The sequence below is a fragment of the Arvicanthis niloticus genome, chromosome 20 (genome assembly GCF_011762505.2).
Source record: "Arvicanthis niloticus isolate mArvNil1 chromosome 20, mArvNil1.pat.X, whole genome shotgun sequence".
In the NCBI taxonomy this organism is placed as follows: domain Eukaryota; kingdom Metazoa; phylum Chordata; class Mammalia; order Rodentia; family Muridae; genus Arvicanthis; species Arvicanthis niloticus.
The window spans coordinates 47947535-47960567 of NC_047677.1; the positions used below are offsets into that span (position 1 = coordinate 47947535).

Genomic DNA, 13033 nt, shown 5'->3' on the forward strand with positions numbered 1-13033 from the left:
TAAACACAGCCTGATTGTGTCAGACTTTCCCACGGAGTCCTGGGAAATATGTTATAACATGCCCTTTCCTTAGCAGCCACATGTTAGGTGGCTTGATGCTGGTTGTGTGACCTTGGCTCAGACTCCACACATACCCCCCCCCCAGCCCCCAGCCCTGCTGTACCAACAACAACCTTGTGGACGTGCTGTAATTTCAAAACCACAAATGAAAAGCAAACCGTGCTAGTCCTGGGCCACATACAGGAGAGATGAGGAAATGTCCCTAGCTGGTCACGTACAGTAGGAGAGATGAGGAAATGTCTCTAGCTGGCCACCCCCAGGCACAAAACGAACGAGGTTGACAGGAATAATCCGAGATGAACGCTGGTGTCAGATAAACACAAATACCAACAGCATTATTTACTACTGCGGTGTCTTCAGGACACGGGGGGGGGGGGGGGGGGGGGGGGGGGTTGGGAGGGGTGGAGGAGAAGCAGATTTTTCAGGAAGCCTGAGAGAACTGAATGTCCCTCCCCGGCTGTAGAATTAGGCCACTAGGTATCTGAGATGATGAAACTTGCCCAGGGATCCCACTGGGCTAGGTATAGTCGACTCTGGAGAGCAACCCCGGGAGTGAGGGTCTACACTGACAACCCCCAGAGGCTGGGGAGGAAGACCATCAGCCTTTCATCTGCTGGGGGGGGGGGGGGCGGGAATCACCACTTATACTGGGGAGGTAACCGAGGAACCTGGGAAGAAAATGAGTATAGAGCCCCATAAAATACCCCACCCCACCTCCGTCAGTAGGAAACAAGCCATATTCAAGAGAGGTTTTTTTGTAAGGGACTCTTTGCAGAAATTCATGCAGGCTTGAGTGTGCACTGAAAACCGTAACCGCTTCAAGCACGCAGGGCAGGAGGGAGGAAGAAGAGACCCCACTGTACCGCAGCAGCCCGAGCCACCCACAGCGTCATGGCAGGGGCACAGACAGCTGGATAAGTACCTGCCTTCCCTTCCCCTCCCACCTCGATGAGGGCCCTACTGGCCAGAGCCACTGGGAAGTAGGTAGAGCCCAGGAAGGCATCAGGCCACTGCACGGAGTCAGCTCCTCAGCACCAGGCAGGTGGAGAAGCTGAGAAGAGAGAGGGTAAAGCCAGGAAGGAGGAAGGACAGGACCACCAGGTGTCCTCTTCTCAAAGAAAGCAAGACTGTCTGTGACATGGTACCAGGGCAAGGCCAGATACCACAGGAGGCCGGGCTCCTCTACTGTGACAAAGACTCCACAGGGTGACATGCAGTGCTACCTGCCCTGCATATATAGTTTTGTGTCCCACCAAAGTATCCGAGGAGAATACAAAGCATGTGACTTTCCTGCTTTGATTACCAGCATAAAAGATACCGAGTGTTAGGGAAACCTCGGAGACTCTAGGGTAGTGGTTCTCAATCTTTCTAACGCTGCTGCTTTTAATACAGTTCCTCATGCTGTGGTGACCCCCCCCCCCAACTATAACATTATTTCATTGCTACTTCATAACTGTAATTTTGCTACCGTTATGAGTCATAATGTAAATATCTGATATGCAGGATATCTTATTTGCAAGCCCCCCCCAAGGGGTCATGACCCACAGGTTGAGAACCACTGCTCTCCAATTTCCCCTAAGAACCACACATATCCAAATCCTATATGCTAACATATACAGGCAGCGATGATGGCTGGGTACCAGTGGGACAGGCAGAAGGGAAGGCTGTCTGATGTCAGGCAGAACCCTGAGTCCAGCAGCCGCCTCAGGAAGGCTTTCTAGAAGCTGGCTGGATGAAGACAGATGAGAGGATAGAGATGGCTGAGGATGCAGAGAGGAATGGGAAGGGGATGGGCCATGCTTCCCTTAACTGGCGCCCCCTGGAGGCGGGGAGGTAGGAAGGTGCCTTCATGGAGGACTGGGTCTAAGGTATCCCAGGTTGTCTGTGGATGAATTGTTGGTCATGGAGTGACCAAGAAGGTGTGAGCAACCGTGAAGGTGGGAATCTAATTCTAGAACAGTGTAGGAAGTGTGAGAGGCGAGGCGAAGAAACAATCCTAGGTCACTCCAAGGCTACTTTCTGCAAACTCCAAGGTAGGCACTGGGGACATATTCAGGACCATAGGATCAATCAGGTTCAGGCAGAACCATCCTAGTCTTGACTCTTCCTTGAGAGAGAAGCAAGGGAGGGAAGAAAGACGCCCAGGGCCACCAAACTCACCAGTTACGACCCATGACCTAGTGTGCTCTCTCCTCCCTCCTGTGTCCTGCAGGTACCATCACTGTGCATCTCCGCAGGGACAGCAGAGGCCGTCTCGGCCTGGTTGCCAACCCGCTGAAGGAGAACCTGGAGCCTTTCCAGGTCTCCCCAGAGTCGGTAGTTCTCTGGCAGACACTTCAGCAGACCACCGGCAGCGACAGCAGCCCCCGCCCCCTCGCCCAGCTGGCTCGATCACTGAAGGAGAGGTGAGGACCACTGAGCTGGGGACAGGAAGCTGGGTGGTTGCCCCTTAGCACCCTACACCGTGCCCAAGGCCAACCACTGCACATGAGGGTTGGCGTCTAGAAACGGAGACACTCTGATAAAGACTGTTGGCTGGATCGTCTCTGTTTCTTCTTGGGGGAGGATGGACGTGGAGCTAACACACAGGCAGGGCGTGTGCTCCAGAGCAAATCTCTGGTACTTGCTTGTTTAATTAAATACCTGCTTCATTGAGACCATGCAGGTCTCTGGGGGAGAGTATGCAGATGGTAACCTCGGAATAGTTTACAGAGAGGAAGTGTGCCTAATTTCTCTTGGAAGTCAGCTTTTAACAGATCAATGGGGAACAGTGGAGAGAGTAAGTGAGTCCCAAGAGACAAAACAGCCCCCCAGGGGCCTAAGGACCTTAGAGAGATCTTGGGAGCCTCCAATACTGTCTGCTGACCTTTCCCAGAGTCCCTAGGGGCAGGAGTTGATACAGTAACAATGTTGCTCTTCCCCAAGGAGCCTCAGATCTAATTAAGTTCTTGGTTCAGCAGCAGGGCTGTCCTTCACAGCTCTGGCCAAGAAGCAGAGCTCACTGTAAAAGGCACTGTGAGGTCACGGCATGAATCCAGACCCCCAACCCTCGAGGTTCCAGGTGGGGTCAACATCCCTCCCCTTTATCACCTTGATAGCAAGGGTGGATCTAAATCACTCCAGCCCTCAGGAGTAGTAGCACGTGTAAGAAAAGCCCTGAGGGGACCTGGACCTGGCATGAGCGGGTATCAGGTATGCAGTTTAGATGGGGAGGCCCTCAGGGCCCTGTGGTGAAAATCCTACTTAGTGGTCTGGGTGGCTTTTGTCAGGGGCCATGGCAGAGAGTCTGAATGAACAGCGATCCATAGCCGTCCTTACCTCCGGCTACTCCTGCTGAGTTGTCTTCAAATGCTTTTCTCCTCCACAGTGCAGCCAAGGTGCTCCTAAGGTCTGACTGCCACCTTGGTACCCAGGCCTCCCCGCTGGTGGAAAGTGCAGATGGGGGCCAGGTGGAGAGAAAGGGCTTCAACCCATGGGGCCTGCACTGTCACCAAGCCCACCTGACCCGCCTGTGCTCCCAGTACCCAGAGGACAAGCGGCACCGTATCCTTACCATGCTCAAACCTACACACAACCCTTAGGGCAGGTGTGAGCAGAGAAGGACAGAGAGGAAGAAATAGATGGACAGATGGCACACACAGACACATACACACAAACACGCACACACGCACACACAGATGCATACACACACAGGCACATACATGCAAACACACATGCATGCACACACATGAACACAGACACATGCACACACACATGCGTGTGAACGCACACACATACACACAAATGCATGCACAGGCACACACACACAAACACACAAACATGCACATGCGCACACACAGACAAATGCATACACACACACACAGGCACATACATGTACGCACGCCCACACACACAGTCAAGGAGACAGATGGGGAGAGAGAAACAGATCTGGGGGTGATCTGAAAGTTTGAACCTGCAAGCCCAGGGTCTTGAAGAAATCAGATTCCCTTCAAAAGAGAACTCAGGGTGTGTGTGGGGGGACATCCCACTAGCGGCTAAACTGGACCCTGGCATGCATGTCTGTGGTACTTTGAACAATGTAGGAGGGACGAGGCTGGGTTAGTAGGGAGACAGAGAGGAGAACCCCTTGCTAGGGTTAGGTAGGGGCAGGAGGAAGTCCCTCTGTGCCCCCCTCCATTGTCACATCGCTTCCCTCCAGATTTGCCTGCAGCCTTGTGCTGTGGAGAAACCTAAGGGGATGCAGACTGTCCTACAACAAAAATGCTCCTCCACCCACCATCCCTCCCCACCCCTCCACTCTCTCCAACCCCAACCCCACCACTGCCAGGGAGCTTAGGCCCCTCCACCCTCTGAGTACTTCCCGAGAAAAAAAAACAGTGGCTGATCTTACAGTATTTACTGAGACACATCTGCCGCCCTAATCCCTAAGAAGCATTTGAAGGATAATTACTTCGCTGAAATTAATATTCCTGCAACTTTTCTCCACCGAGCAGAGCATCAACCCCTTGTCCCAGAAGGTGCGGGCCCATTCAGCTCTGGAGGTCTCAGCCTTATGATTTTTCTGCCATAAAATGCAAATTGGGCATGGCCTGCCAGGAATCTCATGCCTGCATTTAAATTTCAACCTCAGAGCAAAAATGGGGAGAAAAAAAGGTTCTCATAAACTCCCCCTAAATAAATGGACTTATTAAAGCAGACTGCCAGTGAATATCTTGCATCCTTAATAGCCGGGCTCATGGGTTAGGCGGGAAACAGGAGGGGAGATTGAGCAGAGACCACTTCAGCAGCCTCAGTAGCCCTGACTGATGACCTCAGAGCGTTCCTTGACCTAGCGCATCCAGGGTTCTTGCTGTTGGAAAATGTGGTGTCACAGTACAAGCAGCCCAGCATCTTGGATCTGAAGATGGGGACCCGGCAGCACGGGGACGATGCGTCGGAGGAGAAGAAGGCCCGTCACATGAAGAAGTGTGCACAGAGTACTTCGGCCTGCCTGGGGGTGCGCATCTGTGGCATGCAGGTAGGTGCTGAGGGCCGGCCGCAGGGGTCACAGACGGGCATCCCGGCAGGTCTGGATGCCTGCTACCTGTACCCTCTCTCCCTGCAGAGCTTGTTAGAGGAGGTTGAGGGACTCTTTGCAAGCAAGGAAATACAGATTCTGTCTGAGATGCTAGGTGGTAGTGGTAGTGGTAGGTGGTGTTTTGTTTTGAGACAGGATTCTGAGCATCCCAGGTTGTCTTTCAAACCCTTTACATAGCCAAAGCTGACCTTGGATTCTTGATCTTCTGGTACTACCTCTTGAGGGTTGAGATCGCAGATGTTGATGTGATTCTGCTTATGCTTCGTAGTGCTGGGACGGAACCCAGAGCCTTGGCCGAGGAGGCAAGCACCCTTAACCACCGAGCTGCATTCCCAACCCCCACACTGGCTTCTTACGGAGCATCCTTGAGGATAGTCCAAAGCTCAATCTCACCGTTTAGGGGCAGTTAAAACTCCGTGTCGTGGTCCTGAGGGTCCTCCCCACTTTGGGAGGGACTTTTAATGGCAGTGTGAGGCAGGGGTTGGAGAGGAGCTGAGAAAATACACCTGATGGCTTACTTATCCCACATGTGTGACAGGGCTCAGCCCTGCCCCCTTCGAATGTGGTGTGTCAGCCTGCTGTTTTGAATTCCCATTCTCTCTGTTCCATTCAGCCTTTGTGCCTCTTTGCTGCTTAGTCAGGTTAACCAATGGGAAGGTCAGAAGCCACTGAATCCAGTCACAGGGGTGGCTTGTTCCCTTCTGGCCTGGGTCCCACACCTCCCTACCTCTGTTCTTATAAGACGATGGCAGGGCTGTAGGGAAACAGGCAGGACTCCAGCCCATCCCCCCAACAGCCTGTCTACTCAATACAAAACCAGACTCTGCTTTGACGGTAAACGTTATAGCTTTCCTTAATTGAAACTGCCGCCCCTTGAAGCTGAAAGTTGAGTCCATAAATTCATTGCACAGACGTCCCTGGGAAGGCTTGGAATGCAATCCTCGAGAGAACAGAATGGGATGATTTGTGGAGTGAAAGGAATCTCTCTGCGGACCTCCAGCCTTCTGCAAGTGATCTGATTTATCTAAAAAGTGACGCTTGTCGGGTGTCTGTGGAGGCTAATTTAGCAGCCCATCTTCAGCCTTCCAAAAGCTTATCATATCTTCCTGATTAAAAACACAACAAACACATTATGTAATATGAAGGCAAGACAGGCATCAAACAGGGTTAACCAGTTATAGGCAGCCCTGTCTACGGGTGCCAAGTCCCCCTGCAGCCTGCAGCTGCAGGTTTTGGCTTAATCTCTGTGCCCCCCCCCCAGCTGTCTGAACTGGGTGTGGCCACCATGGTACCTTCATCAGCTTCTCTCTTCTGCCTGCCCCCTTTGAATGGCATGGCAAGGGCACAACATAGAGGCAGTGAAGAAAAGAACCATTTGCTGGTCAGGGGTGCTAAGAACCTCTCTGCTTCCCAGGCTCCTGTACTGGCTGCCTGCAGGCCCTACCTATATCTGAGCTAGCCTGTTTTCTTTACCTGGGAACAATTCACCTTGACTTGAGCCATCCCTGAATGCTTAAAGGCTGTGAGAAAAGACTCAGTCACTTTGTAAGTGTAAGGAGAACTTACTCGAACCGGCTCTCCAAGTCCACCAGCCTGATTTCAGATTCCTGGCTGCAGCTTTCCAGCTTGGGTTTGCTAATATCTGAACTGAAGGCGGCCAGAAGCCAAGATTTAAATCACGACTTGGAAGTTGATAGCGGAAATTCACAGGAGAGGAGATCCAAACCTCAGAGTGGTGCACTGAGGGTCACCTCTGCGGGTGAAGGACCTTTAGGCCTCGGGTTGGGACTAGACCTGCAAAGAAAATACTTTAAAATATATACACCACACTGGAGCATGGTGAGAAACCATCTTCCCAAATCACCTGGAAATCAGTTCATATATTATGGGGGCTTGTTATGTTGATACTGTAGAACAGGCAATTTTACTTTGGTTTGGTTTGGTTTGAGATAGGGTCTCATGTAGCACAGGCTGGCCTTGAACTCACTATGTAGCTGAGGATGACCTTGAACGTTTGATTCTCTTGCCTCTGCCTTCCATGTGCTGGTTTTACAGGCTTGTCCCACTGTGCCCAGTTTATACAGTACTGGGGATAGCATACAGAGATTTGATTTTGCTAAACAAGCTTTCTGTCAACTGAAACTGAGCCATGTCCCCATTCCCCCCACCCCCAATACTACCCTTCTCCTCCTCTTCCTCCTCCTCCTCCTCCTCTTTCTCCCCCTCTTCTTCTTCTTCTTTTTCTTCAAGCTGAAACTGAGCCATGTCCCCATTCCCCCCACCCCAACACTACCCTCCCCCTCCCCCTCCCCCTTCCCCCTCCTCCTCCTCCTCCTCCTCCTCCTCCTCCTCCTCCTCCTCTTCTTCTTCTTCTTCTTCTTCTTCTTTTTCTTCAAGCTTACAATCCTTCATGTATATTTTCTCTCTCTCTTTTCCAACCTAAGGTTTATCAAACCGATAAGAAGAGTTTTCTCTGCAAAGATAAGTACTATGGAAGGAAGCTGTCGGTGGAGGGATTCAGGCAAGCCCTTTCTCAGTTCCTCCATGATGGAATCCGCCTCCGCACCGAGCTCCTGGAGCCCATCTTGCGTAGGCTGCAGGCGCTGCTCGCTGTCATCAGGAGCCAGAGTTCTTACCGCTTCTACTCCAGCTCCCTCCTCATAATCTACGACGGGGAGCCTCCTCAGACGGCTCCCCAGACCACCCAAGGCAGCACTTCCGGCGGCACTTCCGGAGACCCTGCCAGAGTCGATGTCCGGATGATCGACTTCGCGCACACGACATACAAGGGCTCCTGGAACGAGCACACTACCTACGAGGGACCAGATCCTGGCTATATTTTTGGCCTGGAAAACCTCATCGGGATTCTGCGGGATATCCAAGAGGGAGAATGAAGCTTCTTGGAACTTTCTGGGATTTTTCCGGGCTGCAGAATTTTGCCAAGGGACCCAAGCTAGGGTAGTCTATATCCCCCACCCCCGTAGGTGTCTTCGTAATAACCATATCTACCTTCAAAAACCTTCTCTTCTGGCGGTGTTGACAATTGCTACAGGAATCTGCTCGGCAGGCAGCCACCCCCACCGGCAGCGTGCGCACTGCACTCCTTTTGGAGCAGGTGGCACCAAGGACAAGTGCACAGGAGGGTGTAGCCTGGGTCAGAGGCCACGCTGCCGTGCCGCTGGGTGTTGTCAGGCCTTGGTCTTCAACCCCTAAAGCCTCCACGAGGGAGAAGACCCTGGAAGAAGCCTTGAAGAATATTCTGCTTGTGTGGATCGGCCCCTCCCCAGGCAGACGGAGCTAATGCCTCCCCCATCCTATGCTGAGTCATAGGCGGGACAGGAATGATCCCGATCCCCGAGCTGACTGTGAGGGGAAAGGTCCCTGCAGCCTAGTGGAACTAGCAAGTCCTCCACGCTGTGACCACATGGTGTCCCTGACCTGGAAACGCAGCTTTCCGTGGAGGCAGAGTGCACCCACAGAGGAGCCAATAGCATTCAGCTGTATTCTCCATTTTTATTTATTTATTATTTTGGGTGCTGGGGGTTGGTGGTGGTGGTTGGAAGCAGAGAACCTAGAAGACCAGGAACCCCAGGATGATGTTTACAAGCATGGTGGACACAAGTAAATAGGAAACCAGAGCGAACAGGTCTAATGAATTCCTTCTTCTGCAGCATTGAAACTTATTACAATGCCCTGGAGCCCAGTGCTGCGCTATGCTCCCCAATTAGGGAAATAAATTTGTTAATAAAATTGCTGAGGTCACCAGTGATTACTGGTGCGCCTTAATATTCTTTCTGTTTGTTTATTCTGATCAGCGTGCTGCCCGGTACTTCCAATTTATGAGAAACTGGAGTGTACAGCAAAAGCAGCTTACCAGTTTCCCATAGTCCCTCAGGAAGCTCGGTAGCAATGGGCCTGAGAAAATATTTGCATGGGGATGGGGAGAGGGAGGGCAGAGAGTACAGCTTAGTTGGTAGCCTGCTTGCCCAGATTCCAAGTCAGGAGTTCCATCCCCCGGGACCGCACAGCACAGCTGGTGGCATACGCTTGTCCAGAGTTCAAGGTCACCCTAGGCTACAGAGTGAGCTTCAGGCCAACTTGGGCTATCTGAGACCCTGTCTCAGGAAAAATCAGAATTGCATGTGTCCACAAGCAAGCCTGGGAAAGAAGGGGCCTAGTGTTTGAAACAAATTACTAGAGCACAGAATTTAGGCACTGGTGGGATCTAATGATAAGTATGGTATTTCCAAAACTCCACCATGGCAGGAGGGAAGAAGGAAACTTCTGTTTAGTTGGGCACAGTGCAGTAGTGTATCCCAGCCCTGGGGAGGCAGAAGCAGGTGGATCTCTGTGAAGTCCTGTCAGCCTGGTCTACACAGTGAGTTTCAGGCCAGCCAAAGGCTACCTAGTGAGTCTATCTCGAAAAGGAAAGGACATGGATTTCAAAGTAGGTTAGCTTTCCAAATTACGCTTTGGCCAAGGGAATGATGTCATTAATTTGCATGCACCATGCCTGCGGCAGGAAAATGGGAACCATCCTGGGATGACTCTATTTGCCAATGACAATTAGATCCCTGAAGGCTGCTTTCTCTGGTACCAACCAACCACCACATCAGCTGCCCAAGCAGCTCTCCTCTCCACCTCTCTCAGCTGAGGGACTGACCTGCTGCTCCCCAGGGTGCTACTATGTAGTACCCCCCCTTTCAACTTCCCACTGTGCCCTTCTTCCTCCTCCTCTTCCTCTCTTTCCTCCTCCTCCTCCTTCCCCTCTTCCTCCCCTTTCTACTCTGCATATGTTCAAGACTCATACCAAGTTCCATACCCAAGGGAAAGTAGTTCATAGTAAAAGAAAGGAAAAGAGCCGGGTTTGGTTTTAGAAACCCAGACAAGGACATCCCCGAGAACTTGATGAGGTCACAAGGCAGTTGAGATCCGACATAGAGACCTCACTTATGTTTGGGAGTTGTGGGGTGGGGCAGAGCCCTCAGTTCAGATGTTACCAGGAATTGAAGAAGCAAAGAGGCGTGGCCCTGGAAGCAGCCACTAAGACGTGCCTGGAGAAAGAGTGGGATCTAAAAGGTGGTGAACAGGGTAGGTATTCCATCCAGGTTGACTGGCAGGCATGTGATGGAGAAGCAGAGCCAGGGGTACCAAGAGCACTGGGAAGCACAAGAGAACACCCGATACCTGCTTATGAGGCCAACGCTAGCTCCCTCTCCCCCACACACTAGAGGCTCTCCTCTCTCTGAGATGAAAAACACACAGGTTCTAGTCAGAGCAGATTGTGATACACAACGCCAGTCAGCAGGGTAACTTCCGGATCGGGGCGGATCATCGGAGATCCCCTGCATGGTCATCCAGGACCCAGGCTCCCCTGGGCCGCCATGGTCTTCCACGTGCAGTCCAGAGAGCTGCTGCTGACAGGTGCAAGTGAGGCTGAGGCTGCCGCAGGAAGGACACACGGACACGCCCACGCCCCACGGGCAACAACTAGTCATGAGGCCCTGCCTAGATGCCAAGGAGCTGACAGGAGCCGGGCAGGAAGAGGGTGATTCACAGACTCTGCCCTGACTTTTCTATCAAGGCTTTCCAACTTGTGTTTTTCCTCTGTTCTCCCCCCCACCTTTTTCCTTCTCTTTCTCCTCTTTTTTTTTTTTTTTTTTTTTTCCTGGTCTATGAATTCTGCTTTTTCATTTCTTATTTATGGTCTTTCAGTGGCTCCTTGGGTCTGAGTATCTTCTCTCCAAATTCATTGGTCAAAACACGATTCCCAGGGTGATGGTTCTCAAAGGGTGGGGCCTTTAAAGGGATGGCTGTCACAGGGGTGGGATGGGATGGCTCAGTGGATAAAGGGGCATGTGGCAAAGTCTAGTGACCTGAGTTCGATCCCCAGTTTGACTTACGTAAAGCTGGAAGGAAAAAACAGATTCTATAGAGTTGTCCTTTGACCTCCAGGTGCACACAGGGTCACACAGAAAGGCTAGTGGCGTGCCTGCATGTCAGCATCTGGAGGGAAAGGTAGGAAGAGCAGCAGTTTTAGGTCATCCTTGGCTACACAGTGAGGAGCCTGGGGTGGGGGCTTGCTCAGCCCCTCCTCCCACATTGAGGACACATTGCATCATTTATGAAGAACTGGCTTTCACCAGACAGAATCTGATAGCGCTTTGATCTTGGACTTCCAGTCTCTAGAGTTATGAGCAATAAATTTCCATCTACGAGAAAAAGATCATCCAAAGCGAAAGTGGGTTTGGTGAGAGCCATCTTTACAATGGCTTCCGCCTCCATCACCCTCATATCGACAGGATACCTGACACGAGGAAGGAGATGCAGGAAGGCAAGCAGGCGTGACAGAAGGCAGGTTCTGGCCCTTCCTCTGGGAGGCCCTTCCTCTGTCTGAGTCCTCCGAGACTGGGAGACATGTTGAGGGCCACCCACTTCTATAAGACCCCAACATGGTCCCAAAGATTGGAGACACAGAAGGACATTGTAGAAACATCTCCTCTGGGGGCCTCCAACATCTATCCCTCCTAGTAAGGTCCTGACAACAAACCAAGTCGAGATTCCACCAGAGTTCACCCTAGGACACGTAGGAATTTATCTGGTTTATTTATAGACGGTGGTTGAGGAATTATACTCTGGAGTGTGGGTGACCCCCAAGCAGCCACACTGGGAAGTGTTAATCCAGCATAGATGACCCGCATTTCCCCCCAGTTAACTTTCCCTAGCCCATATACTCTCTAGCATCCTGAGACCCTGAGGCTATACATGATTAGGAAAGAATTATTTGCAAATGGCTGTTGGGAAGAGGCCTTGGAAGCCCAGGTGAGGTCTCCGTGCTACTCCAGATGGTCTCTTGTAAGCACCATGGCTGCTTAACACGGAGGATCGATGTTTGCCACAGAGAGCAAACCTAGGTCACCCCAACCCATGGATTAACCTGCCTCTGACCTGGCTTCTCCCCCTTCCTCTCCAGCTTTGCCAACAACAGAGCAGGCCAGTCTCAGAGACAGCCATTCCCCGACTCTGTCCCTCCGGTGTCCCCTGGGTGATTAAAGAGGAGGCTGAGGAGTGGAACGTTATTACGGCTTTTTCATAATGCAGTGTCATCAGCAAGCTCTGGGCCTCTGGGCAGTGCGCTGGCAGCCTCATCGCTCTCCCCAGCTGCCGAGGCTCCTGGGCTACTCAGGGAAGGGCAGGCTGCAGTCTAATGAAAGGAATGTCCGGGCGAGACAGCTCATCAACCGCTCTCCAGAATGATCTAAACCTCTTACTTTTTGATTTAAGCCTGCGTCCTCGGTGGCCAGAAACATAGAGCAGAAGATGAGAGAGAGAGAGAGAGAGAGAGAGAGTGCTAAAATGAGTGCTGGGGTGCCAAGAAGGAGAAGGGAGGGGGAGACTGGAGGGATGCACTGGGATTGTTGAACAAGCTGATGCCAGAATGCTGGCTCCAGCCAGACCCCAGCCTTCCACTGCTCAAGCCCCTCAAGCCCCTGCCTCTGTGGCTAGGCTGCCCTGAAATGAGGCTCTCCCAGAATCTTAGAGGAGGCAGGGACGATGAGCTAGGAGATGCTGACCCACAGTCCACTTTCTCTTCATTCTCTCCACACACTTCAGGACCAGAGTAGTTAGGGGCCGAGCCCACACCCTGGCAGCCTTTCTTTCCTTCAGTCTGCCGCTGCCCCTCAATAGGCCAATTAAACAGACATGTAACAATGAGGAGCAAGAAAAAGAGATTTATTCAAAATGGCCCCACTGGGAAGCAGATCAAATAGAGACCCAGCGGCCTCCCCTCCCTCACATGACCTCTGGGGTCCCAGCGCAAAGTTTAGGTTTAAACAGGTCACAAGGAGAAGGTGCACCCAAGCCATCCTGGCCACGGTGTGGTCCTGCCCATCA

General features: G+C 52.0%; 1 protein-coding gene and 1 long non-coding RNA gene across 4 annotated transcripts in view; one reads left to right on the plus strand and one right to left on the minus strand.

Moving 5' to 3' along the window:
* Positions 1–8913, plus strand: part of Ip6k3 (inositol hexakisphosphate kinase 3) — a 23276-nt gene extending 14363 nt beyond the window's left edge. For all 3 annotated transcript variants that reach the window (XM_076916560.1, XM_034524468.2, XM_076916559.1), the window contains exons 3-6: positions 2273–2465; positions 3428–3603; positions 4902–5077; positions 7582–8913. In XM_076916560.1, coding sequence (XP_076772675.1) covers positions 2273–2465; positions 3428–3603; positions 4902–5077; positions 7582–8031 — 995 coding nt within the window. In that variant the 3' untranslated portion in view covers positions 8032–8913. The remainder of the gene's footprint in view (positions 1–2272; positions 2466–3427; positions 3604–4901; positions 5078–7581) is intronic.
* Positions 5085–8288, minus strand: LOC143435188 (uncharacterized). Its single transcript, XR_013105251.1, has 3 exons — positions 8147–8288; positions 6704–6931; positions 5085–6243 (listed from the first exon to the last, which is right to left on the minus strand). It is a non-coding gene; the product is annotated as an uncharacterized LOC143435188 (long non-coding RNA).
* Positions 8914–13033: the final 4120 nt, after the last annotated feature.